Here is a 26044-nt window from a genome sequence, read left to right as displayed (position 1 = left end):
ACTGGCCAATCGTGGGCATCTGTTAGCTCATGTATGTGGAAGAGGGCAGATAACACTTTCCATTGAGATGGTTACAGCACTCTGACAGCATGAGCTAGTGCAAAGGGGGAAAAAAATCAGATAAAAAGAATTCTCTCACTAAATTAGTGAGATAACTTGGGGGGAAAAAAGAAAAGAACAACAAAAAAAAACCCACTTGTCCTCTAAACACTATTTTGATTCAAAGTATTGAGTATTAAAACCTTTGCACTCGACACTGGTGCACACAAAATGCTCTGCAATAATGTACAGTGCCCTCCATTAATATTGGCACCCTTGGTAAATATGAGCAAAGAAGAAAAAAAAATTCTCTTTATTGTTTAATCTTTTGTTCAAAAAATTCAAAAATACTCTGCTCTCATGGAGAGCGGAATCCATACAGAATCTCTCCAGATACTTCAAAAATCTCCTCTTCAGTTCACTCCACAGGTTTTCTATGGGGTTCAGGTCAGGGGACTGGGATGGTCATGGCAGGACCTTGATTTTGTGGTCAGTAAATCATTTTTGTGTTGATTTTGATGTATGTTTTGGATCATTGTCCTGCTGGAAGATCCAACCACGTCAGGTTTTTATTTGGCACAATTTTTCACAGCCTTCTTTACTCATATTTACCAAGGGTCCCAATATTAGTGGAGGGCGCTGTATCGAACATATAATAAGTAATACATAAAATATCAATTTCACATAGAAATTGACACATTCATTATAAAATAAACATAACTGCAGCTTCAAGATCATTTAGCCATTTTCAAATTTTAAATAGTCATAACACAATACTAATATTTATGGAACAAATTATTTAAACACTGCAGTACCTGATCCACTGGAACTAGCACTACACACACACACACACACACACACACCAGTATTAGCTCCTACAGCAATAAGCTCAGTGGAGCAGAACATTGCAATGTCTTTACATCACTCACACAACTGTGAGAATAAAAAAAAAAGTCTGCATTTTGCATTAATTTCTAATCTCCACTATTACAACTATAGCATGTGTGTTTCCCTGAACTGAGAAAAGAATGAAACTCATTTTTACAGTTAATGAAGGTTTTGTGGAAGTTTTATTTGTCATTAGGCCTGTCACGAGAACTACGTTATTGACTTATTGTGTGATATATGGACGTGACCTCAATACTTTTTGCTGACCTCGATAATCACCCATTGTGTTTACACGTGTGTTTGTTTACAGGAGAATGAATGTTACCATGTCGTGTTCAGCGAGTAGAGACGGATGCAAATGCAGTTTAAGTGTTTTATTTGAGAAACGCTGAACTTCACACTGCACTCTGCGTGAGAGGAAGATTCCTGATACACTTAGCCATTCCTGCAGCTTCTGTCCTCTCGTCTGCTCTAGGGCTGTTAAAGTAAAAGCTGGACTTCGAATATTCGTCAAATTGTAGATAAAAATGCAGATTCAAAACTGTTTTTTTTAAAAAAAAAAACAAATTTAAGATGTGTAGCAAACACTAGCACCGATTTTAATTAAAACACTTTTGAAAAAAATGACGCAGGATACTAACTACTAAATCATGTCGGGGATTGAATCAACACGGGAAACTGAAGCGCTTTACTAGCAGGTTAATTATCTCACCCAAACACATCCTATATTAATCAGAGATTTACACAACATGAACATAATATTACAACACACTTCTGCACAAAATGACATGAATGCACTAGTGAAGTTGAACTTCAGTGAGGGTACGAGGTAGAACGGTTTCTGTAACACGCACTATAACACGCACAACAAAGAACTAAAGCAAGAATTCACAATATTGTATTACAGTAGTGACCTCACTGGAATATTTCAGAAGATCAGGTTCACAATAAGGGCACATGTTTTTCACGTTTATACAGAATGTGTGAATATTTAGTTTCTTTTTTTTGTGTTTTCTCATCAACTAAAATGTCTGATATTCAGTGCAGCTTTAATCAGAGTGATTGACTAAAATGATTAAATATGACAGGATAAATATTGACTAAATCTAAAGGATATTTTCGTCAGAAGACAAAAACTTTGCTGTTATATTATCGTTATAGCGGCGTCTTAAAATGGTCTTAAAGTGACTCACTTTAATTTTTTCTGGGACAATGCATCGTCTAACAAAAGCGTTCACTGTGACAGGCCTATCTGACAGTTTTGTAGTTTTTAACTTCTAAGAAGGTTAAAAAAAACTATTTATAAATGTAACACCACATTAAACCCCACTAGACTCTAAAACAAACCCAAAAATATAAACAAACAGAATGAAAATATTGGATACTGTACATATGCAGTTTGTGGATTTTAAAAAAAGTAAATAATTTGTCTTCAGTAGACACTGTATGGGACGGCCGTCCTTCACAGGACACGACACACACATCCTGCACAGAGGCACTTTATCTCAGTCATCTACTGGCATGTTTTTGGGAGGGAATAAATCCCCCATGCACCTCTACACCACCGCTAGCCTAATTTATGAATAATTAATTTTAATTTATGCCACGATAAATGTTTAAAATGTAAAATGTAGCACTTTAAATGTACTGTGATGTCACTCTCGGCTATGGACTTGACTAGACACGGACATGGCAGTGTGAATACAGCAGTGTTACACACTTTATAGTCGTATATCTTTTCAACTGCTACATTATAGTTTTTTTTTATCTTTTATAACAGACTTTCTAAAGCCTTTCTGTAATTAAAATAAATGCAAAACATAACTATCATTACTTGTCACTTTCCACTACTTATATTACCTCTTTTTTAATTATACTGTGAATTTTCTTATGTTTATTGTTCTTAAGGGCCTTTCACACTGAGCGTGATTAAGCAGTGTGAATGTTTGATGTGATGATGATCTTGTATCGAAACAATAGATCCCTGTGGAGCTACTCACACCGGGCGCGGTTCATTCACGGCGTGACAAAGCGACACTTTTTTCCACCACGAAAATAAAACTGTGCTGGTATTGGGCATTAAATTCAGGTTTTGTCCCACTGCTGTGTTATTTATTATATTTCACATTATTTCATTCAGACTAAATCAGCTCGATGGTGCTGTTCAAAAAACACAAAATTCTTTCTTCTTAACAGTTTGTGTTGTGGTGCTCTGCACCAACATTTAAGTGATTCTCGGGGCTCAAAGGTAGTGGGTTGTGCCACCTAGTGTGCATGTGTAAAATGCATTCTTGGTCAGCGCCACCTATCGTGCAGATGTGAATTAGCTGAAGACAATCAATCGTTTCGCGTTCGGTGTGAAAGCATCGTTCATCTGTGATTCACTACGTTTTAATGCGTCGTGCTCAGTGTGAAAGAGCCTTTTTTTTCAACGATGAAGACGATACGGAGTTCATTAAACACTAACTGTTCTTAATCTTATGGTTATGAATTTCAACAGTTTTTGTTGACTGAACCAAAAATTAGGGTAAGGATGACTAAATATCTATAAAATATATATAAAACTATAAATCAAAGACATTTGACACAGGACTAAGACTAAATTAAAAACTAAAGCGCCAAAACGCGGTTAACCCTTTATCACTCATAGGAGACCCCCACCACCACACCACTGCCATATCACTGTGAGTCAGTAATTACAGGGCTGATGATTGCATAAATGTATGAACTCATCACTGTCCTTACACTTCTGTTCTTTTCTCTGTAGAGGTGAAGATAATCGCACGTTTGATATAGTGGAGATTGTTTTTCAAATTATACAATATAAAGCTGGTCATTTTAGACCCAGTAATAAATCATCTACTATTTCTAAACAGTCAGTTCTGATAAACAGAAAGAGTGGGAAGTGAAGCTGTATTTACACCTCAGACTCTGCCTCCCCAGATGCAGAACTATCAGTACATCCATCATTTCAGATGTATCTCACTGTCTGAGACTGGAACGGGTGTGGAGTCTGAAACACAGATTACAGTCACACAGTTAATAAAGAAACTGTTCTGTAACTGATCTTCAGAAAAGTTCTACTAAATATAAATTCTGTGAGTTGAGAGCACTGACAATACTGGTTTTATTAATTCAACTGCAAAAATATTAAATATAATATGAACATGAAAATATGTACATTTAATAAACCTTACAGGGAAATAACTTCACTTTTTCTCTTGAACTTAATGTTTTTTTTCCCCTCACCAGAGTTCTTCTTCTTCTTCCAGACCACAAATCCAGCAACAACGGCAACAAGAGCCACAACTACACCAACAATGATACCAATCGGAGCTCCACCTGATCCTCCACCTGATCCTCCATCTGATCCTCCACCTGATCCTCCACCTGATCCTCCATCTGATCCTCCATCTGATCCTCCACCTGTTCTTCGATCTGTTAAATCAGCACAGAGTCTTTATTATCTGCTGCAGAAATAAATCAGCTTTCAGTGTAAATCTGTAGTTTTATAGGAAAGTGTTTCTCTGACCAGGATTCAGGATTCGACGCTCGCTCACAGGCAGCACTATCTCCTTCTCCAAGCTGCTGTGCTGAATCACGCAGGTGTAGGTGTGTTTCTGCAGATCCTCAGCTGAGACTGTCAGAACGCTTCTCTTCTGGAAGCTTCCATCCTGGTTGGGTAACGTGTCTCTGAGATCCACGCCCTCATGCACGTCCTCTCCGTCCTTCTGCCAGGTGATCATCACTGTTTTGGGGAAGAAACCTGTAGCATGACACACCACCTCTGGAGAAGACGAGTGATTCTGGAACACTGACACTGTAGGAGGATCTGCAGACACACACAGACATAAATATTAACACACACACACACACACACACACACACACACACACATTATAGTGTAAAAAAAACACGTGTGTGTGTGTTTCAGGGACAGAGCGTTATGGCGGCAAATCCGTGCTAAAAATCCGAGCGCGTTATTGACGCTCACGTGTGGTAAATTACAACTGCGAGAGGAAAATAGACGTACACGTGTGGAAAGGGGAGAACTCGCGTGGTCGATTTAAACCCTCGTGCGAGCAACACAAGCTCTGATGCACGAGGAACGATCCGTATACACAAGCAAAGTCATTCCCCACACTCACTATTTATTCTGCTCAGAATACTTTTTCTTGTCCTCAGCAGTGGGCGTGTCCAACTGGCTTGATTGTAACCTCAGACAACATTGGCTAATTTTTCCTTTAACCAGTCCTGATTGGCTGACTGCCACTGTGACGAACCATTAGTTAAGTTACCTGTTCTTCACCAGAGACACGGCTTCGTCCACACACACTCTTCACCAGAGACACGGCTTCGTCCACACACACTCTTCACCAGAGACACGGCTTCGTCCACACACACTCTTCACCAGAGACACGGCTTCGTCCACACACACTCTTCACCAGAGACACGGCTTCTTCCACACACACTCTTCACCAGAGACACGGCTTCGTCCACACACGCTCTTCACCAGAGACACGGCTTCGTCCACACACACTCTTCACCAGAGACGCGGCTTCGTCCACACACACTCTTCACCAGAGACACGGCTTCGTCCACACACACTCTTCACCAGAGACACGGCTTCGTCCACACACACTCTTCACCAGAGACGCGGCTTCGTCCACACACACTCTTCACCGGAGACACGGCTTCGTCCACACACACTCTTCACCAGAGACACGGCTTCGTCCACACACGCTCTTCACCAGAGACACAGCTTCGTCCACACACACTCTTCACCAGAGACACGGCTTCGTCCACACACACTCCTCACCAGAGACACGGCTTCGTCCACACACACTCTTCACCAGAGACACGGCTTCGTCCACACACGCTCTTCACCAGAGACACGGCTTCGTCCACACACACTCTTCACCAGAGACACGGCTTCGTCCACACACACTCTTCACCAGAGACACGGCTTCGTCCACACACACTCTTCACGAGAGTTATAAAAATAAATAAATAAATAAATAGTTGATAGTTTAAGATTGAGATTCTTCAACATACTGCATTATGTAATATAATATATGTAAATGAGGGAATCTTTAGCAGTTGTGATTAGACAGGAAGTGTTCTACCAGTTTACATTTTTGGGATGTTAATAGAAAAGAAGCAGCTCCTGAGTGTGAGGGATGATGTTGCTTGTGTATACAGATTGTTCCTCGTGCGTCAGAGCTTGTGTTTAAAACGAGTACGCGAGTTCTCCCCTTTCCACGCTTGTACATCTGTTGTTCTCTAATGGATGTAATTTACCTCACGCGAGCGTCAATAACGCGCTCAGATCTTTGGCACGGATTTGATGCCATAGAGAATGCAGTTACTGTGAAGAAGCCTTTATTAGTCACATAAACAGAACAGTGAAGTTATTTTCTGTGTATATCCCAACTTGTTAGGAAGTTGGGGTCAGAGCACAGGTTCAGACATGATACAGCGCCCCCTGGAGCAGAGATTGCAGGGTTGTTCTGGGGCTTGAACCCCCAACCTTCTGATCAGTAACAGAGCTTTAACCTGAGAGACACCACTGCTCCCCTGTTGTACTGAAGGAGTGTGTTATTAGTGTCTACCCTTTAAGAGAGAGAGAGAGAGAGAGAGAGAGAGAGTGTACACTATCAGTGTGTGTGTGTGTGAGCAGCTACAGTTACATTAACATAGCAGATCACACACTGTACCTTTCCTCTCCAGAGTTTCTTTGCCATAATTCAGAACCTTCTGTATCCGATCAATACAGTCAGTCTTCAGGAACTGCTTCGACTTTTTAGCTTTATCTCCTGTAGGATCCCACTCTTTTATGAAGATCTCTGCTTCATCTTTAGCTGCAGTCCAGGTTCCAGTTTTCAGATTCAGACTGATGAAATCTTCTCCATCATAACCGTACTCATTGTATCCTCTAGTGGTGCCGTCATCATCACGCTCACAGCCGTATATCCTCTGTAGTATATGAACTCCTACACACACACACACACACACACACACACACACACACACACACACACACAGAGAGAGAGATAAGTTTCCTTTGCTTCTACACTCCATTAAAGCGTTACACTGGTGTTCTACTCGTCCTTTCCCCCTCGGTCATGTTGAGGTTTCTACTAGAACAATGTTACTGAAGGCTATCTGTGAAGAACATTTCAGAACTCCTGCTTTGTGAGCTTCTACACTGCATGGATTCACAGCTCTGTGTGCAAAGTCCAAACACATTCTGATTATTTCTGCTGCAGGAATGTTAAGAATAAAGGAGTAAAGAGAAGTTATTTAGTGTGATAGACTGCAGTTTGGGACACGATGCACTCTGAAGAGATCATTATCTGCTGTCGTTTCCTGGATATTACAGAACCACTGAATACTACTGAGGAGACTAAACTTTATTTTACACAGCAGTATTGTTCTGTGCTTGTTTGTGGATTCACAATAAAATCATGAGATGATATCAGAAAGGAAACTGTATTAATGTGTTACTTTAGCAGGTTTATTACACAGAGCTGTTTCACCAGCCACTGAACCCCCACCCCTTTCTTTATTTTAAGGAGATCTTCTAGAACAGGTCATTTAAAGCAAAGACATCGTCCTATTAGGAGTTCAGCAGGTGAGTCGCCCCACTCCAGTGTCATTTCCTGTTATTTTTGGAGAATCTCATTAAACTGGCATTGCTGAATTACAGGTCATCAGTAAACACTTCTGTTGGTACTCCATGTCTGGAAAAGAGGGTCTTCATACATGTACATTTGATCATGAACATATGATTAAACATATGATTCAATAACCTATAAAAGCTGCGTGGGGGGGGGGGGGGGGGGGGTGAATTGTGTCTTAAAGTCAAGAATTGCAAGACTTTTTCCTTCACATTTTACTAAATACAAACAATAAGAATATTCATGTGAAAGATGCCCAGAGCTTAAAGCCCTAAAACAGAGATCATCTAAAGCTGCACTGGGCAAACGGGGTCAACTGATGCGTCTCTCAGCACAGAGTCTCCAGCAGTGCTAAGAACACGTTCCTCCCTCTGCAATGCTACATAAGACAAATCTTTAAACAAGGCATAATCCCAATCCATCTTTAACTGTACCTTTAATACAACTTCACTTTACATCAAGTCTGTATCATCTGTCCGCATCTTGTGACACTGAACTCAGTAATTATTCTCTCAGTTACACTGATATGATGAACAATAAGTGGAATGGAAGTTTATCTGCTATTACACTTTTCTACCACTAGGGGCTCCTGCATACGCAAGGTCAGGAGAGTGCAGAAATATACACATCCTCACACATGAGCAAAATTTGATGAATCCCATTTAATGCCTAGAAACATACTAGAGCTGCAACAACTAATCGATAATTAAAATGATCGACAACAGATTTCCTTATGGATCAGTTGGGTCATTGACATCACTGTGGATACCCCCCCCCCCCCCCCCCCCCCATTCCCATCAGTGACTTCACGACGGTGAAAAACGCATTTCTATGAATAAGACCAATCTGAAAAACAGCAAAGGTCACACAGTGAGCTGCTTCAGGAAAAATGCAGGATCCAGGAAATACAAAACGTGAGAATGATTTATATTAACTGCTTCAAACAAACTGGTAATTGTATTTACAATTGTGTACTAATGTGGCTCGTCGTGTCAGATGCATGTGCTGTTTTTCTTTTTTAGCGTTTTTAATATAGTGATTTAACTTCTCTTTTAAGATTGTAGACAATCAACTGTTTTTTTTTGTTTTCAAAATATAATGTTAATATTTTTTTAAATCCTTTGACAATGTATAGAATAGCCCACATAGACACGTTTAATACCTTTTTTCATAGCCTTCAATTAGCAGTGTTTGAAGGAAAACATCGAGCAGAATGTGAAATAACAGGGGATGGCGGGGGTTTGGAAAAAACACAGAAAATAAAAATGGGTCTTTTAAACCAACTAATCGGTCAAACGAAGAAATCACCGACAGTTTTATCATTAATAATCGTTAGTTGCAGTGCTAGATGAAATATATAATAATCAAGTATGAAAATCTTTGTCAATGAATTTCATTATTGATTAGTTGGTCTGCGAGCTGCACGGGGCAGGGTTAGTCATTGCGTTACTTGTATTACGAAAACAAATATAACATGACGTACTATACGCTGTGCACTTACACCATGCACTCTACCCTCTATGAATTTTAGAAGGGTAGTATTTAGGGATGTGACGGTGAGGAAATTTTCCCACTGGTTAATCCACTTGTGACAAAATCGGTTTCAAATCAAATCTTCTGCCATCGTTTTGTCAGTCAGCTCGGCTCACTTATCTTTTCACATGTTTAATGAAATGTGACTCCTGCTGATCTGTGCTGCGATTCAGACTCATTCGGCTCGTGATGAATTGAACAGACGCGTTCAGTTTTTAATTGTAGCATCCGTTCTCTAACTGAACTAAATGATCTTTATTACTATAAAAAAAGCAAAACGACAGTGGGCGGTGCCGCAGTGGGCAAGCGATGTAATCGATGTGCCGCCAAATACCATGGAACACCGGTAACACCGACCATCACAGCAAGCCTAATAATACCGTCTCAAATGGACCTCTGCTAACCGGAAGTATGAGCCGTTTCCCAGTCGATGGCACATGACGTCAAACGCACATAATGCGATGATGCTAGTTTTAGCAGAACACCCAGAGTCAATGAAAATTAATTTATTCAGTTTACTCTTTTATGATTTTTTTATGTTTATATCCAAAATGCTTCAGTATGTACAAGGGGTTGGGGAAACTGGTGCAAGTTGCTTAAAAGGTTTAGTTTAATTCAGGTTTATTGTCATTATATGCTGTATTTGCTCTAGCACAATGTAAATTCTGTCGTTTATTATAACAGAAGTGATCTGTAAGTGATCTTAGTAACGAGGCCGCGTTGCTCCTCACTCACAGTGTAGACGCGGTGATAAACAGTGTAGAGAAAGTAAGATCTGTAATGTCTAATTAAAACTGTACGATCAAAGTAATCAAATAAAACAATACACCTACAAACAGTTAATGTGTTATTGTAAACTTTTAGTCTGAAGTTTATATTTGTAACACTCAGTTTGTGGATTTCATTTTTATAATGAAAAAATGGTATTGAAAATTTGTTGATTTTTTTAAAGATGAATTAATCAATTAATTAAAATAAAATGGTCTGATTAACATGGGATAAGTCTCAAAATTATGAATAAATGCACAAACAATTATCCATGAACTTGACAGTAATGGATTGATGAGAGTGATTATGAAAATAATCGTGAGTTGCAGCCCTAAAACATACAAACAGTTTATACACAGAACTTCGCGTTCGCACGACAGATAAACAAGACCCCTGGTGTGACAGCTCTGGTACAATGTGTGTAGATTAATAAGGAAATGAACTGGTCAGATTTACTGAGAATCTTACAGAATCTCTCACAGTTCTTCTGGTGACACTGACAAAGTGTTTTTGCACTGACGCAATAATGCACACGTAAAAAACTAACAATGTGTACTAAAATATAAAGTGCCTAAGACTTACACAGTACTGTATACACTGATTTATTTTTCTGTGGTGTATTTAATAAATGTGGGTGTGAGATGAGTGTTTGTGTAATAAGTGTGTGTATGAGTGTGTATGTGTACAGAGTACTGTGTGTGTATGTGTATTAGTGATGAAAGTTCGGAGTGTGATTCACCTTTAGGTTGATTAAAGATCTTCATTACTGTAGTCACAATGTTTTGGAGTGAGTCCTGTTGATCCTTCACATGCTGTGTCTCTTTCTGCTCGTAATCTGTATCATCAGCTGCTGCCTTCTTCATCCACTCTGAGATCCTCATCATGTTGATGTTGTAGTACACAAACTGCTCTCCATCCACCAGACCAACAGCAGTGAAATTTACTCCTGGTGTGACTGCAGTGTTGAGGTACTGCAGAGTGTGTGTGTCTGGAAAAGTTTAAATTGTATTGGTAACTCATCACATATAAAGTAAAACTATAAAGTTACATAAATTCTGCAAAATTCAGGACGATGTCACCAACAATGAGTTAATAAGGCCACTTAATATGGCTGCCTGACACTGTGGCGAACCATTAGCGAAGTTACCCGTACTTTCATGGGACAACTTTTTTTATGATTGATATCCTTGCAATATAACTACATTATGTAATATAATATATGTAAATAATGGAATCTTTACCAGTTGTTAGACAGGAAGAGTTCTACCAGATTGATTTTGGGGATGTTAACAGATAGCGATCGAGCCAGCTGATATCATCATATTGATAATCATTCATGTAGTAAAACTCTTCATAATTAACTGCGAGCCCCCAGATAATAAATCACTGACTTAGCAACAGAGGATTGTGACTTTACTGTTGTAACTTGTATTCTTGAAAAGACAACTGGTAAAGAAACCCTTATTTACATTATATTACATAATGTAGTATGCTGCAAGAATATCAATCGAAAACTATCAACAAATGAAAAAATAAATGATCCATATGAAGAGGCCGTGGATGAAGTCGTGTCTCTCATGAAGAACAGGTAACTTCACTAATGGTTCTCCACAGAGGCAGGCAGTCAATCAGAACTGATTTCCAGAAAAATGAGTTAGCCAATGATATTTGAGGTTATAGTCAAGTCAGTAAGGCCCGCCCACTGCTGACAAAAAGAAAAAGTATTCGTGCAAGCAGAGAATATAGATTTTGCCTCACGTGTGAGAGGGTTTAAAACAAGTGTGCGAATTCTCTCCTTTCCACATGTCCAAACTCCCTTCCAGACTTTCCAGCCTGCCTTGCTCCTGCCCCCTTGATGACATCACTGATTGGCGGCCATTTTTAAGGAGAAAGACTGCGTGAGAATGTGTGGGATGTTGGAGGTGTTTGCTGTGTTGTTAGGAGATTGTTTGATTTGTGTTGCTTGCCCTTGTGGCTAAATTCTGTATTTTGACTTCTGCCTGGTTTTGACTCCGAGTTCGGTTATCCCTAAATCGGTTTCTGTATTCTCTTCACTTGTGTGTGTGTGTGATATATATATATATATATATATATATATATATATATATATAAAAATGTGTATATGTTCAACTGGTTCACTGGCAGTAGGGGTGTGGCTGCCATTTATTTTGGGAGAAGGTTCCTTTTGTCTCTGTTTCTTGCTTAGGTAGTTAAGGAAGAATATTTGTATATTCTTTTCTTTCCTTTTAGGTAAGCTAGCTACCTAATCATAGAATCCTTTTGTTTATTATTTACCCTGAAGAGATGCCTGTTTTGGTTAATTTGTACAGTTGTATTTAGATAATTGTCTGTTACAATATACAACCTTTTTGAACAAACCTGTTTTGTTGTTATTGCTGGCTCCCTCATTCACTATTTAAAGATCAATCAACTTGAATCCCGAGCTGGTTACTCTGTGCAGCCCAACCTAGACTGGGCTGTAACAGCGCCAATAACGTGCATGCAGCTTTTTGTGTGTTTAAAATATGTTCCTGCACGTGATATTTGACACAAAAATAATCTCGATCCCAGACTTGGATTATGAACAAACTCGGACTTGTCATGCACAAGTTATTTTTTATCTCTTTACTGTCTTGGTGGTTGTAACCCCTTACTTAACATTTTGTCCCATGAGGGGGAAATATGTGTGGACACAGAGGATCTTGGAAACCATGGACTGCCCTCTAAGACATGTATACCTGGGCCAGATCACTGAATTACTAATTATACTGTACGGCTGCAGTTGATAAAATGGAATAAAAAGAAGTTCAAAAAAAAAAAAGAAAGAAAACCACTGAGCAGGAATAATGTGAATTGAATGAGACTACAGGGGAAATGACTCCTCAAAAACACCCTCACAATAGACTTGTGCAATAGGGCTGGGAATCAGCACAGACTCCCCAATTCAACTCGATTCACATGATCTTGATTCAGATCGATTCTCGATTTGATTCAATATAAATATTTTTTTGCATGTTATGTCGCTCAAAGGGAAATAATGGAAACTAAACTCATTACTAAAACATTATGTTTCAATGCTTATATATTATATATATATATATATATATATATATATATATATATATATATATATATATATATATATATATATATATATACACACACATATATACATATATATATATATATATATACACACACACACACACACACACACACACACACACACACACATACATACATTCGGGATGTCACAATATCAAAAATCTAGTAGTTGGTACCGATACCACCAAAAGTATATGATACTCGATACCAAGGTGTGATATAAAAATAAAATTAAAAACTCCTGGAGGATATCCTCCTTTGGCTGATACTGGCAAAGACAGAGAGAGAGAGCGAGAGATACTTTAGTTATCAAACACTGTCTGACAATGAGTGGAGGCAGCAGCGGAGGTGGAGCACTCCTAAACACACACATGCGCACACACACTCCCAGACACCCGTATACTCTGAATGCAAGCATTAGTTTAAATTCACTGATATGGTGTCAGGATAAAAAGATGTATTAAAAGCATGAACATGTGGATAATTATTAGTGACATGAGGCTACATTTAGCTGACAGGACACGGGCTGACTGGAGATGCATGGAGGAACATTAGGAGGTAGTTTATAACACTGCAATGCGTTAGCGTCGTTAACAAATAACCGGCTATCGCTAACATTACATGGAGCGTAACGTTAGCTGGTTTCACGGTTACAATGCAGCTGTTTAGTGTAGCGTTTTAGTGCTCTGCGCGAGGAGAAATCATGAAACTAACAGGAAAAAACTTTGCAGATAAACTCAGGGCTCTACAGTGCGACCATTTCACTTGGATTTGCGACTGAAAAGTATTTTGTGCGACTGTGAATAAATATTTATTCCCACCAGTGCAAGTGACCTGTTCAGAGTTGTATAATACAATCAGAATAAAAACTACAGGAAGTTCAAAATTCCTCTACACTGCACAACAGTTACTTTCACACTGCTTTTCCTCTCCTCAGTCAACCGAACAAGTGTGGAAATACTGCAGAGACGCCATTATGATGAAGAGAGTAACTCTATATCATCGGTTTCTCTCAACTTCCCAATCTTACAACTGCCATCTTTTATTGATCACACAATGACCTGAACTTGCACCTGCTCGTGTAGATACAGCGGCTTCGCGTGGAGTAAATTAATAATAATGCTAACCTCACAAGGTGGGTTTAATTCAAACTTCTTTATTTAAAAAATTCCTCACCAATCATAATCAAGAGTAGCAAATGTTCTGTCTGTAAAGATACAGTACACTGCAGCTCTCCTTCACTAACTCTAATTCACTAAATTTAAACTCACAGTTGCCAGATATCACTAGAAAAGTCAACTCCACTTTCCATGTTTTGACCCCCCCCCCCTAAAAAAACATGATATTATCAGCATACATGGTGACACTGTACTGGCGAACCGATCTAAAAGGAACAACAGATAAACAAACTAATCTAATAAAACTAATAAAATATAAAGACTGAAAATGTGCTTCGTTATTAATAAATAATTTAATATAAAAATAGATATTATAATAACTTCATAAAATATAAATAAAATGAGAAATGAAATAATGTTTAATTACTATGGGTTGCATTTAATATCAATTTGAAATTAAGCTTAGTTCGCTATCTCCTTAGAAAGCTATTAGCCTTTTTCCTAATATGAATCATGCTTGTGTTAGTCTACTTTTAATTAGGACTCTTTATTGTTTAAGATATTTAAAAATAAATATTTTATGCTTGTTTATTTACCAATTAACCCACAGTATTTCTCATTGCTATTATTTTAATTCAATTAACAGTGACCATGAGCAGAGAGCTTACATTTAACTGTTTATGACGGACCTCCTGATTAAAGTTTAAATAAATAAAGATTGGTATCTGGATCGGTTTCGGCTGTAAAAATCCTGACCGGTGCATCCCTAATGAACACCGTTAACCTAAAGCGCCCTGCATCTGACGGGTAAATGAGCTCCCCCAATCACATCCTATATGAGATTATTCAGATATATACACAATATACACAGAGCGGTTCGAGAACTGACTCCAGCCCAGAACCATGACAGTGGAAATGTCTAATAGTGCAGCTTTAAATATATTTAAGACAGTCTGTAAAATGAACTGAAAATATTACATTTAGTTTATCAGAAGGTAAATTAATGTGTCATGGCTCACACTATGTTCCTAAATTCTGTCATATTTGACCAGCTCAAGTTTTCTCATGCCTACTTGTGTGTTGTATTGTGGCACATTAATGTTACCATCTCTAAAAAAATAAAAAAAAAAATAAAATAAAATAAAATAAATAAATAAATAAATAAAATTATTATAAACTTTAACTGTGCTCCTAAATTTTTGTAATCAAAGTAATAAAAGAAATTGTCTGCATCTCTCCTCCTGTAAACACTGTTAAAGATTTGTACATTAGCAGGATTGTAGCACGACATGGAGGTGAAAGCAGCGGTCTGTTTATTTAAATGTGAAAGTGCAATAAAAATATGTTGTCCCTAAAATCATTCAATAATCATGATAAATACTCGAGATCTCATTATTGATCAAAATAATCGGGATTATCATTTTGGCCATAATCGTGCAGCCCTAATATATATATACACACACAAAAGTACATACATATATATAAGTACTTTATGTAGACTTGGATAATGATATGCCTACCTCCTGGAGAGTGTTCTTCACTTGGCTAGATGTTGTGAAGGGGTTTTCTTTATGCCACCACAATGGATTTGAAATGAAACAACTGAGATTCAATTGAACTGAAGACTTTCAGCTTAATTAAAGGGGTTGAGCAAAAATATATGAAACGTTTAGGAATTACTACCATTTTTATACACAGTTCCCTTATTTCAGGGGCTCAAATGTAACAATCATGAATAAAATGTTCATTTTTAATACTTTGTCAAGAATCAATGCAGGCAATGACTGAAGTCTGGAACCAATGGACATCACCAAACGCTACGTTTCCTCCTTTGTCATGCTTTGCCAGGCCTTTACTGTAGTTGACTTTGGTTATTGTATGTTTTGTGGGTCTTTCTGCCTTAAGTTTTGTCTTCAGCATGTGAAATGCATGCTCGATCAGGTTAAGATCAGGTGACTGACTTGGCCATTGCAGAATATTTCATTGCTTTGCTTTAAAAAATTCCTGGGTTGCTTTCACAGTATGTTTTGGCTCACTGTCCATCTGTAAAGTGAAACACTGTCCAATTAACTTCACTGAATTTGACTGAAGCTGAGCAGACAATATATTCCTATACACTTCAGAATTCATCTGATTGCTTCTATCTTTTGTCACATCAGGGCTGCAGGCAAAAATAAATAAATAAAAATTCTAGGAGCCATTGGCTCCTAAACCCAAAATATTTAGGTGCCAATTAAAATTTTCAGGAGCCAAAATATAGTGACGTCATATGACATATGATCTCATTGTTAAACAGCTACCTCACACTGCCTTTCTTTACCCTCTGTACTGTCTGCCTTTGTTTACTCTGCCTCCCATAATTTACACCATGTATTCTTTACATACACAATATGTGCAATGTTCAGTGTATCATATTGAATCATATTACCGTAAATATTTAAATGTCCAGTCATTTGTTTCTTTTTTTCACTTTTTTATTCAACTATGTACAATTAGTTGTTTCCTGCTTATTCAGGTTCAGAGTCATGTAGGCTGCATTTAATTTTATTTACAATTTTCTGCGACTTTATCACTAGCACGTTGCACTGTTTTCACGGTTGGGGTGGCAGGAGGGGCAGACGTAGCAATGACGCCATGCCTGGCGTTCTTATGTTTTTTACTGTCACCATGCTTCTTCATGGTTTCTTTTTTTAAATGACTCGAACCATAATGAACTCTGTTTTACCAGCAATATCTTGTCCTGCTTTAGCACAAAAGGTGCTGTACATTTTCCCATTGTCATAACCTAACCAGGTGGACTCTTGTAGCCAAGCTGATTTAAACGGTCTTGTTGGGACGGGAGCCGCAGGGACGGGAGAAGAAGACTCGTCTCTCTACGCTTGGCTGTCATCATCTGTAAAAGATTGCACACCGATTGAAACGGGCTGGGATGACTCAAATGTCACTTGCGAACTTTCACTGGTCGAGTTGGTCTCAACATCGTCGGTGTCTGATGTAGAGGAGGCAGGGTTTTGACGGGCAGGGAATGAGAAAGTCTGATATTTTTCGTTTGCGTATTTCGTTTTCTTGTCAGCTGGCTAATGTAAGTTAACTATGCAGTTAGCTAGCCTACATATAACGGATACGTTCAAATTCCAACGAACTAAACCACATAAAACTAAATTAAACATCTTTAATAAAGTTAACATTTCCAACTTTTTAACTCGATAAACGTGACCTTAAACCTGTTTCTGCTCATCTATACAGCCGACGCTTCAACCCCTGCAGGACAACAGTGCAGAGTTTATTTAATGGAAAGCATACAGGAGTGCACGCGATAGGGCAGGTACACGCATGCGCAAGAGGTGATGAGAGTTCAGTAGCCTAACACAACAAGACAGATGGTCATTTCTATTTAATTGGTTTTTAAATTTTGTTTGTGGGTAACGGTGGCCACTGGCGACTAGCAGAAAAAACATGGTCGCAAAATTAAAAAGTTAGTCACATTGGCAACCATTTAAGTCACCATCTGGAGCCCTGTGTATCATCAATAAACTCTAGAGACCCAGTACCATTGGAAGCCATGCATGCCCATGCCATCACACTTAATCCACCATGTTTTACATATGACGTGGTATGCTTTGTCTCATGAGCCATTCCAAGCCTTCTCCATACTTTTTTTCCCAATCATTCTGGTACAGGTTGATCTTCATTTTATCTGTCCGAGCAATGCTTTTCCAGAACTGGACTGACTTTTTCAGATGTTTTTTGACAAAGTCTAATATGGCCTATCTGTTCTTGAGGCTTATGAATGGTTTTCACCTTGTGGTGAACTCTGTATTTACTCTCCTGAAGTCTTCTCTTGATGGTACACTTGGATAATGATATGCCTGCCTCCTGGAAAGTGTTCTTCACTTGGCTGGATGTTGTGAAGGGGTTTTTCTTTACCATGGAAAGGATCCTACGATCATCCACCACTGTTGTTTTCCATGGACGTCCAGGCCGTTTTGTGTTGCAGAGCTCACCAGTGCGCTTTCTCAGACTATACCAAACTGGTGATTTGATAATGTTCCTGCTATCTCTTTGATGGATATTTTATTTTTTTGCAGTTTCACTGCATTGAGAGCTATTTTGACTGTGGTTCACAGAAACAGCTTCTAAATGTGAATGCCACAACTGGAATCAACTCCAGACCTTTTACCTAATTGATGATGAAATAACGAAGGAATAGTCCACACCTGTCCATGAAACACCTTTTGAGTCAAATGTAACGTAATGAGTAAATCTCCCCCGTGCCGCGCAGACCAACTAATCCATAATGAGATTCATTGACAACGATTTTTATCGATTTTATCAATTAGTTGTTGCAGCTCTATATATGTGTGAGAGTTGGGTCCATATATATTTGTACATTGACAAGTATTATTTTGGCTGTTTACCAAAACATATTAAGTTACAGTTTAATAATGAACATGGGCTTAAAATACAGTCTCTCATCTTTAATTTAAATGTCTTCACATCCACACTGGAGGAAGGCTTTATGAATTACAGCTCTTGAATACTTAGACCTACTCATAATGGTGGTCACACTCTTGACCTCATACTAACATATGGATTAAATATAGAAAATATTGTAATTTTCCCACAAATTTCTCAGACCATTATCTTATCTCGTTCATAATACATATTGATCATAATATTTCCACCTCACCTCGCTACAGCGTAAAATGTACTTTCACATCAGCTACTGCACTGAGCTTCATAAATAACCTCGCAGAGACATCAATTAAATTTGGATCACCGTCTGATCCAATAGAACTCGATCAGGAGACTGAACGCTTAGAGTCAACACTCCGCTACACGCTAGATAGAGGGGCTCCACTCAAAAGAAAATTAATTAGAGAGGAAAAACTAGCACCCTGGTATAACGATCAAACGCGTACCTTAAAACAGACCACTCGACAATTACAATGTAAATGGTGTCAAACCAAATTGGTGATATTTCAAACAGCATGGAAGGAGAGCCTCCTGAAATATAGGAAATCTCTTAGTGATGCTAGACAAGTTTCTCTCTCCACCTTAATAGGAGACAACAAAAACAATTCTAGATTTCTATTCAACACAGTAGCTAAATTAACTAGGAATAAAATCACTACAGAAAGAAACACTCAATCACAATCATTACATAGCAGTGAAGATTTCACAAAATTTTTCATTGGTAAAGTTGAAAATATAAGATGTGAAATTCAGGCTATTAAATTAAAACCAGACAGAATTATAACTAACCCTGTAGATGATAATATAGCAATATCAGATCAATATTTAGAATGTTTTGCTCCCCTTAGAGAGACCGAACTAGCTTCATTAATCTCTTCAGCAAATTCATCAACTTGCATACTAGATCCTTTACCTACATGTAATTGAAACGCTTTTAAATATAATCAGTTCTTCCCTTAGCACTGGCTATGTACCTAAATCACTTAAATTAACAGTTATTAAACCCCTGATTAAAAAAAAACCTGATCTTGACCCCTCTCAACTGTCCAGCTATAGACTAATATCAAATCTCCCCTTCCTCTCCAAGATCTTAGAAAAGGTTGTAGCACAGCAGTTATGCTCGTACTTAGATAGGAATAACATTCATGAAATGTACCAGTCAGGATTTAGACCTCATCATAGCACAGAGACAGTGTTAGTTAAAGTAGTAAATGACCTTCTACTGACCTCTGATCAGGGTTTTGTCTCGCTGCTTGTGTTACTTGACCTTAGTGCAGCTTTTGATACTATAGATCACACTATTCTCCTTGATAGATTAGAAAATGTTGTTGGCATTAAGGGAACAGTCCTCTCCTGGCTCAGGTCTTATCTGACCGATCGTTATCAGTTCGTAGATGTAAATGGAGACTTCTCCATGCATACTGAGGTTAAATTTGGTGTTCCACTAGGTTCTGTTTTAGGCCCACTGCTCTTTACTTTATATATGCTACCCCTAGGTCAAATTATTTGTACATGGAATTATTTTCCACTGTTATGCTGATGATACACAGCTGTATGTTTCAGCGAAGCCACAGGACAGACAGAAGCTTAAAGTTGAGGAATGTGTAAAGGACATTAGACATTGGATGCTTATTAACTTGCTTTTACTTAATTCTATAAGTTTATAAGTTTGCTTTTACTTAATTCTATAAGTTTATATTAATAAGACAGAAATACTTTTATTAGGACCACATGTAGCTAGAAGCATTCTTTCTGATCACATGGTTACTCTGGATGGTCTTTCTGTTTCATCATGTGCAGCAGTTAAAGACCTTGGAGTGATTATTGACTCCAGTCTATCATTTGATGCTCATGTAGATAATATTACTAGGATAGCCTTCTTTCATCTCAGAAATATTTCTAAGATAAGAAATATATTGTCACTACATGATGCAGAAATATTAGTTCATGCATTCGTCACCTCTAGATTAGATTACTGTAATGCCTTACTGTCTGGATGTTCCAGTAGGAGCATAAACAAACTCCAGTTAGTCCAGAATGCAGCTGCTAGAGTCCTAACTAGAACCAGAAGATATGACCACATCACACCGATCTTATCCACACTGCATTGGCTCCCAGTGAAATCTCACATTAATTATAAAATACTATTATTAACCTATAAAGCACTAAATGGTCTTGCGCCACAGTATCTAAGAGACTTTTTGGTTTTCTATGATCCGCCACACCTACTTAGATCAAAAGATGTAGTCTATCTGACGGTACCTGGAATAGTGAAGGCTACAGCAGGGGGAAGAGCTTTCTCTTATAGAGCCCCACAGTTATGGAACAGTCTTCCTATTAGTGTTCGGGACTCAGACACAGTCTCAGTGTTTAAGTCTAGGCTTAAAACGTATTTGTTTACTCAAGCCTACCCTGACTAGACTTTCTGTTACGCTAAGCACAGTCCTAATAATCTTTTCTCTCCCTCTATTCTTCTGCCGAGCCACACACAATTTTATGTAGATACTAGAGATCCTGATCCTTTCTGATCTCCTGACCTGCCTGATCCGTTTCGGATGTCCTACCTCTGGATGGAGCTCTCATCTACTCCAATTCCAGACTGCTGGGACTACGGCTGCTTCTAAGGCCAAACAGACTTCATATAAATCCATAATTAACTTTTTCACACTGACTGTTGTTACCCAGATGAGGACGGGTTCCCTTCTGAGTCGGGTTCCTCTCAAGGTTTCTTCCTCTTAACATCTCAGGGAGTTTTTCCTTGCCACCCTCGCCACTAGCTTGCTCAATTGGGATAAATTCACACTTTTATTATCTGTATACCGTGTTGATTTTTCTGTAAAGCTGCTTTGAGACAATGTCTATTGTAAAAAGCGTTATTCAAATAAAATTGAATTAAATGCAGTGATACACACTGGGAGCGCGAGTAAGATCTGTAATGTCTAATTAAAACATTATGATCAAAAGTAAACAAGTAAAATAATATTCCTAAAGACAGTGAGGAACAGAAACCACAAGGTGCAGTGAAAGGGAGATTTTATTATTAATTTAGCACTGTAGTTTAATTGTTCTTTTTGTGCATCCTTAAAAAATAATGCATAAATAATATTATATAATATAAACTAAGTTTATGAGTATTTATGCATTATTTTTATGGATGCACAAAAAGCAATGAATTAAACTACAGTACTAAATGAATAATATATATTCTGGTGTGTGTGTGTGTGTGTGTGTATTGGGTTCTGTGTGTTTTGAATTGGGTCTTATATAATTGGACAAGCAGTTGTGTAAAGTTTTAGTCTGAAGTTTATATTTGTAACACTAAGTTTGTGGATTTTATTTTAAATAAACGAAAAAGTTTGCATTTTGATATTATGATGATAATTACCTCACAATGAAATGATAGAGGTAATTATGTTGCACAATTGACTTGTAGAGCCTGAACCAAGAACTTATAGGATAAAACGTGTAACTTGTGAGAACTTTTAGAATAAAAATCTTAACTCAAATGTTGAGCTTTTCACACTCAGAAAATATTCACACACATGGATTTTAAATGTCAAATCTCAGACAAATAAAGGCTCAAAAGTGTAAACTAATACTAAAATACATACAAATATTTATTTGTAAATAAATATATTGCTCAGTATAAATATATTAATTTAAATAACAATACACTTAGTATTTTTAATGTGAAAACATGCATTGTAATGACGCATCTACACTAGGCATATGGCTGTGTGCACTAGAGATGTCACAAGAACCGATACTTCGGTACCAAGTCGGTACCAACATTCTTAAAACGTGACGGTACTTGTTTTTCTGCAGTAGTGTAGGTACCATTGGTAATGAAGGTAACGAAGTTGCAATTCTTCTGGAACTGATGGGGGCAACAAATACGTGCAAGTGTTTTAGTCGGTCCACGTCCAAGTGGTGAAGAACAACAACTACAAGCACACGGGAAAAACTACAGAAGTTTAGCTTAGCTTAACAAGTTTAGCTCCGCCCTGACTTGTTGAGAGGAAAAGACAGGAAAGCTAGTATCGGTTTCCGGTGTGCAACCGATGCTATCGTTCATTTCAAACAAAGCGAGGAAACACCTGGAATTTGGCGAAGCACCTGAAAGACGGTCCCTATATTATATTTGTTTGAGGCAGCTGCATTGTGGCCGTGAAACCAGCTAACGTTACGCTCCATGTAATGTTAGTGATAGCCAGTTATTTGTAGTGATATAAACTACCTTCTAATGTTCCACCATGCATCTCCATTCAGCCCGTGTCCTGTCACTAATAATTATTCACATGTTCATGCTTTTAATAAATATTTTTATCCTGACACCATATCAGTGAATTTAAATTAATGCTTGCATTCAGAGTATAAAGGGGTGTGTTTAGAAGTACACCTTAGCACTTGTTATTAGTACTGTTTTATTGGTCAGAGTTAGACAGTGTTTGACAACTAAAATATCCCCCTCTCTCTCTTTTTGCCAGTATCAGCCAGAGGAGGAGGTCCTCCAGGAGTTTTTAATTAAATTTTTTATTTTTTAAAATTTTTAAACCACACCGTGGTATCGACTATCACGTACTTTTGGTGGTATCGGTACCAACTACTAGATTTTTGGTATTGTGACATCCCTAGTCTACACCCATAAAATGAAGGGGAAAAAACCCTAAGTGTCTATTTGGATAATAATATTAAAGTTCAATATTATATAAAGTGCAATATTTATTATTTAATATTGCTAGACATGCTTAAAAATAAACAACACAGTATGGATAGAATCATTTGGTGTGACATTATAAACCAGATCCAAAGCTCATTTTCCTGCATGTGTGTCCAGGTGGGTTCTTCTTTTTCCTGCTAAAATAAGCACTTTTGATTGGCTATGAATTACATGTCATCTCCACCGTCCCCGCCCCAATTCAAAGGAGAAGGAACATTATGACATTAAGATTATTTGATAAGTGCCTACAGATGTTTGTCTTAGGTTGTGAGGAAGTCTGTTACTGTATACTATGTAGATTAAGCAGGAAAAACTATAATGCTAGTACAGAGATTAGACACTGTGCACATCAGTTTGAGAACAGAGCACACACAGATTAGATCATAATTATCATAACCTTTGGCGACGTGAGTTTGGAGAAACCGTATTATATTCAAAGTTCACTTACAATCAATGTATTGAATAACTAAACTCACTTACACACACACACACACACACACACACACACAATCTGCTGTCAAATACAGATCGCAGTTGAAATTACTAAATGATCATTTATTGCAAATTCTTCTGTTTGCAATTACAATACTGCTTTTTGCCGTTATTATAGATTTTAATTCTTTACAGGAATTAATTGTAATAGTTGTTTTTCAGCTGTAAAACACCACCTTAATACACTCCATCTCCAGCTCTTCTAACAAACATTAGAGTCAGTGTGAGCTCCACCCTTTTTAAAATGAACTCCTACAGGAGTTGTTGAGGAAATCCTGGCTTTTGAACAAGTTGTTAAGCCACGTCGTGATATCAATAAACCAGCGTGTGAATGTTTCAGTGAAGCCAGCGATCATACTGAAATCCCAGTCATGGTACAGTGTTCTGGCTTTAAAGCTTCTCAAGAACTTCAACATCATTTCCTCCATAACTTTGTAGCAGTTTGAGACTTTGGTAAAAAAAAAAAAAAAATACTGACATTATTACCATTAAACTGTGGTGTAACTGTTTGCACATGCTATGTAGACCTGGGGAGCGGGGGACACTTTAGAGTGTAACACAGGAAGTATGAGGAATGTGCATTGTTGCATGTGGGCTTACGTTGCTGTTATTAAAAAGCACACGGTTGAAATGATACACTATCTCTTTTTATTCCACGTTATAAACCATGTGAGAAATTCAAATAGCATTAATAGAATTAGATTTTATTTCCAGGTCTATAAAATATACAATCAGTAAAAGTGAAATAAGTAGGCCTGGGTATAATACTGATCATGTGGAATTTATATTACTTACATTTTAAAATGTCATTATATATATATATATATATATATATATATATATATATATATATATATATATATATATATATATATACACATGCACGCACACACACACACACGCGCGCACACAATAACGAAAGCATGTACAAACACATACATGCATGTGGAGATGCGGAATCGAAAGTTACACAGTAACAGTCTCCTCCCTCAGTGTTAAAGCCGCCATTTTGTAGATTTTTTACTACAATCATAAAATGTATAAATTAACGTGACCTCGAACAAGATCTTATACTAATCAGCTAAATATGTATTATATAAATAAAAGCAGAATTAACACAATTGTGTGTTTCTGTAAATCACTGTGTAAAGACTTACAATAACGCGGATAAACACACTTCCGCATCAAACTTCCTTATTTCACATCATTTACAGTCACAGTCTATCAATACTGAAAACATTTACAGATTATAACTTTAATTATTAGATAGTTTACATTTCTAAACTCACCTGCAGATGAAAGATGAGCAGAAAATGTGAGAAACAGAAGAAGTTTTAACATCTTACAGTGTAGACTTTAACTAATAAAATGAGGTGAAGTCCTTTATACAGGCGCGGACACACCGGCGAGTAAAGATTACTCAGTATTTATCACAGAGCAGGATTAGCGATTAAAACTGAATAAAACTGAATAAAACTCCAACTTTCACTTCTGATACAGAGGTTTCCAAGCTTCTGTTGTGAGTGTCTAAAGATAAACAGTGTCCGGAAAAGGTCACATGACTTACTGCGTTTGATCTGATTGGCTGGTTCGGTCTGCAGTGTATCGCCGGACTGGTTCGGTTAGAGCTGGAGAATTGGGTGTGGACCAGTGATGTGTTATAAGACTCTGAAACTACATATTATTCATGGAGTGTGTAAAGGTGTGTGGTGGCGTTGTTTACAGCAGCATTTTAATGTTTATTGATGAAGCCATCCAGAAAAACATCCGAAATATTGTTCCCAAAATAATGTATAAACACATAATTATTCAAAACTGTATCTCCATATTGACTGTATAATTAATACTGCTATTGCTAGAATACGTAACACCTTCAAATTATTAATGCAAATTAATGTTTTTACTTATTCACTGCTTGCTCTGAAACATCAGCAGCTAAAGTATAACACTACTACTACTACTACTAATTATTTAATATTATTATTATTATTATTATTATTATTATTATTATTTTGCATTATTATTAAGTTGTCTATGCTAAGGCCTAATAAAAATTCTTGAAATTTCCCCATCACAAAGTAACAGAAGCACACCTGTATCCCGAGCTCACGCTTCTTCCTGTACACAGTTATATTTCCACACATAATATGACAAGTGGCAGAAATGAATAATTCAGTCAATACTGTATTTAATGGAGCTCTGTTTGTAACTGCTGTAACAGGCAG

The 26044-nt window shown here is 37.6% G+C and overlaps 1 protein-coding gene across 3 annotated transcripts; it reads right to left on the bottom strand.

Annotated features, from left to right (window-relative positions):
• Positions 1-1483: 1483 nt before the first annotated feature.
• On the bottom strand, positions 1484-25359 carry LOC128599157 (H-2 class I histocompatibility antigen, Q9 alpha chain). 3 transcript variants are annotated; one of them, XM_053610602.1, is made up of 6 exons: positions 25109-25359; positions 10648-10896; positions 6645-6920; positions 4460-4759; positions 4177-4353; positions 1484-3940 (listed from the first exon to the last, which is right to left on the bottom strand). In XM_053610602.1, the coding sequence occupies exons 1-6, from the start codon at positions 25158-25160 to the stop codon at positions 3894-3896; spliced, it is 1101 nt and encodes a 366-aa protein (XP_053466577.1). In that variant the 5' UTR covers positions 25161-25359; the 3' UTR covers positions 1484-3893. The 3 variants fall into 3 exon arrangements, with proteins under 3 accessions (XP_053466577.1, XP_053466576.1, XP_053466578.1); XM_053610601.1 differs by having other exon boundaries at positions 4177-4365; positions 25109-25358; XM_053610603.1 differs by having other exon boundaries at positions 4177-4305; positions 25109-25358.
• Between the last annotated feature and the right edge of the window lie 685 nt (positions 25360-26044).

Source organism: Ictalurus furcatus, chromosome 22, assembly GCF_023375685.1.
Source record: "Ictalurus furcatus strain D&B chromosome 22, Billie_1.0, whole genome shotgun sequence".
NCBI classification, from domain to species: domain Eukaryota; kingdom Metazoa; phylum Chordata; class Actinopteri; order Siluriformes; family Ictaluridae; genus Ictalurus; species Ictalurus furcatus.
Note: the sequence above shows the minus strand (reverse complement) of the source record. Positions and strands in the feature narration are given on the sequence as shown.